At 52.7% G+C, this 2322-nt stretch overlaps 1 protein-coding gene across 2 annotated transcripts; it reads left to right on the top strand.

The window, feature by feature from the left end:
* Nucleotides 1–8: 8 nt before the first annotated feature.
* LOC105311028 (centrosomal protein of 72 kDa-like) lies at nucleotides 9–2197 on the top strand. Of its 2 annotated transcripts, none has more exons than XM_023526916.1 (2): nucleotides 9–476; nucleotides 1418–2197. In XM_023526916.1, the coding sequence occupies exon 2, from the start codon at nucleotides 1419–1421 to the stop codon at nucleotides 1809–1811; it is 393 nt and encodes a 130-aa protein (XP_023382684.1). In that variant the 5' UTR covers nucleotides 9–476; nucleotide 1418; the 3' UTR covers nucleotides 1812–2197. The 2 variants fall into 2 exon arrangements, with proteins under 2 accessions (XP_023382684.1, XP_011385386.2); XM_011387084.2 differs by having other exon boundaries at nucleotides 1452–2185.
* Nucleotides 2198–2322: the final 125 nt, after the last annotated feature.

Below are 2322 nucleotides of genomic sequence, written 5' to 3'. Positions count from 1 at the left end.
GGCCGGGTTGCTAAGCAGTGATCCCTGCATGGAGGCCTCACAGGCGATGGGGCCAAGCGGCCCGCAGTGGAAGCGGGAGCCCGGCCAAGAGGGTGTCCTGGTGACAGGGTGTTGAAGAGAGAGGCGGCCGGGTGAGCTGCAGGCGTGGGCTTGGCGACGTTTTGGAGGTGAACATAAGCTAAAACTTTAAATGCAATTCTTGTGCTTTTAATATTCATATTCAAACCTTGAGCGAGTTGCATTATTTTTGTGACTTCAGATTATAAGGTTACTATATGTTGCTTTTTATGACAGTAATTTATTTTCAGTAAAAAATAAGATTGAAATCTTATAATTTTCTATTCTTAGCTGAACTTCGGTCATTATCTATTCCTGGAACTTACCAAGAAAAGATTACTCACCTAGGAAATTCTTTGATGAGTTTAACGGGTCTAAAATCTTTAGATCTCTCACGCAACTCCTTGGTTAGTCTAGAGGTAAGTTTTAGATTTGTTTCTTCAAAGACAACTTACTGATTTTAGTAGCAGTAGATAGTACATTTATAGTTAAAAATGCATTTTTTTTTTTAGCCATGACTATAATACTTGACAGCAATTTCGGTGCTGTGTCGTTTTTCTTGCCTTTACTGTGAGCTAGATGTCTCACGCATCACGTAGCTTTACACCACTTGACGACCACAAGTCCACTCTGATGAAGATGGTTGTATCTTAAAAGGAAAAAAGGCCCAAAAGACTAACGTGCCCATCACTCTCCATCCCGTCGTCAGCTGTGTTTTTCATCCAGTTTCTGCACTTCACGTCATAGTCTGACTTGGTGGCCGCAAGCCCTTGAATCGCAGGGCCCCAGGTGCCGGCCTGCTGCAGTGGGCCTGACCCCGCAGGGGCCAGCCCTGGTGATGAGTGAGCAGTCACCCACGTGCTGGCTAGTGGGAGGCTGTGTGAGCAGTGCTCACGGCTGCATGAGACGGGGCTCTTGTCTGACAAAGGCAGAACGTCACTGCCCTGGAACTTGAGACTTTCCGGCGCCCCTCACATGGCGGCAGGAGCCAGCTCACGGTCAGAGGCGAGTTCCAGCCCAAGCTGCGCCCAGTGCTGGCACATCTCTCACCCCCAGCCGCAGTCTTCTGTGAAGTGGGAGCGGGCACAGTGCCTACCTGTGGGGCTGCATGCAACTGAATGAAGTTGTGTAAATCACTTAGATGGGCGCACGCTGAGGACACAGGAGATACCAACTGTCCTCATAGTTGCGACTATTGCAAACTGCCCTACTGAGCCATGACACTGTGTGCAAGGCAGGAACACGTGTAGGAGAGCACGTCCCACCTGTGCTCTTCCTGGTACGTGTCACTGCAAGTGCGTTTGTTAAGTTGGTTCATCAGTTTGTACTGATGGCTCATCTTACTATGTATTTTTAAAAGCATGAACCAGTTCAGCATTTTGTCCTGTGCACAGGGCATTCAGTACCTGGCCGCGCTGGAAAGCCTCAACCTCTACTACAACTGCATCTCCTTGCTGGCCGAGGTGTTTCGGCTGCACTCCTTGAAGGAGCTCGCCGACGTGGACTTCCGGCTGAACCCCGTGGTGAAGAACGAGCCGGATTACCGCCTCTTTGTCGTGCGCCTGCTCCCGAAGCTCAGACAGCTGGGTAGGTGCCATGCTCCTGCCTGCTCAGGGGGCCCTGGTGGCGTTTGTGCCCTCAGATTGACCGTGCTGTTGACTTTCTGCTCCGATGGCATGAGTCTCTGTGTCATAGGAAAGATCTTGCAAGAGAGCCACCCTGGAAGGTGGCGGGAGCCCTGTGGCCACAGATAAATGCTGGGGAGGCCCAGAGCACAGGTGCGGGCCGGGCTGCTCGGTCTCATCCCGGCTTTACTTTCTAGCTTCACTTTCTGGCTTCACTTTGGGCACCTTCCTGAACTTCCTGATTCTGAGTGTGGCCTCTGGGCATCGTCTCAGGCCCAGCTGGACAGCTGGATTTTTCTGGTTTCGTATCCACCTGCGAGGATACAGGGCTAGAAGTTCATGGTGCCACACCCTCCCCAGGTGACATAGATGAGAGACTTAGGGCGAGCCACCACCTGGGCTTAGTAGGCCACGTCCCTAAAAGGGACAGATCTGTGCGAGAGGCTTGCAGGCAGAGCTTGTGGGGTGCCAGCTGGACAGGTCCATTCGGGAGGTCACACTCGAAGAAGTCGCCCACCTACTAGGAGGCGTCTTTGCTGTGAGCCGTGTGGCCGGTGGCAGTGCTGGTGCTCCCCCACATCACAGCAGAGCCTGGAGTGCTCTGACCGTGCCGGCCATGGGGATGTGTGGGGCCCCGCGC

The sequence above is a fragment of the Pteropus vampyrus genome, unplaced genomic scaffold (genome assembly GCF_000151845.1).
Source record: "Pteropus vampyrus isolate Shadow unplaced genomic scaffold, Pvam_2.0 Scaffold22137, whole genome shotgun sequence".
NCBI lineage: Eukaryota > Metazoa > Chordata > Mammalia > Chiroptera > Pteropodidae > Pteropus > Pteropus vampyrus.
The sequence above is the reverse complement of the archived record's forward strand: the minus strand, read 5'-3'. Positions and strand labels throughout refer to the sequence as shown.

Excerpts from the sequence above, each read along its gene's own strand:
- LOC105311028 (XM_011387084.2), top strand. The coding sequence starts at position 417 with ATGAGTTTAACGGGTCTAAAATCTTTAGATCTCTCACGCAACTCCTTG. Across the intron at positions 477-1,451 it reads ACTCCTTGGTTAGTCTAGAG|GGCATTCAGTACCTGGCCGC; the intron begins GTAAGTTTTAGA and ends TCCTGTGCACAG.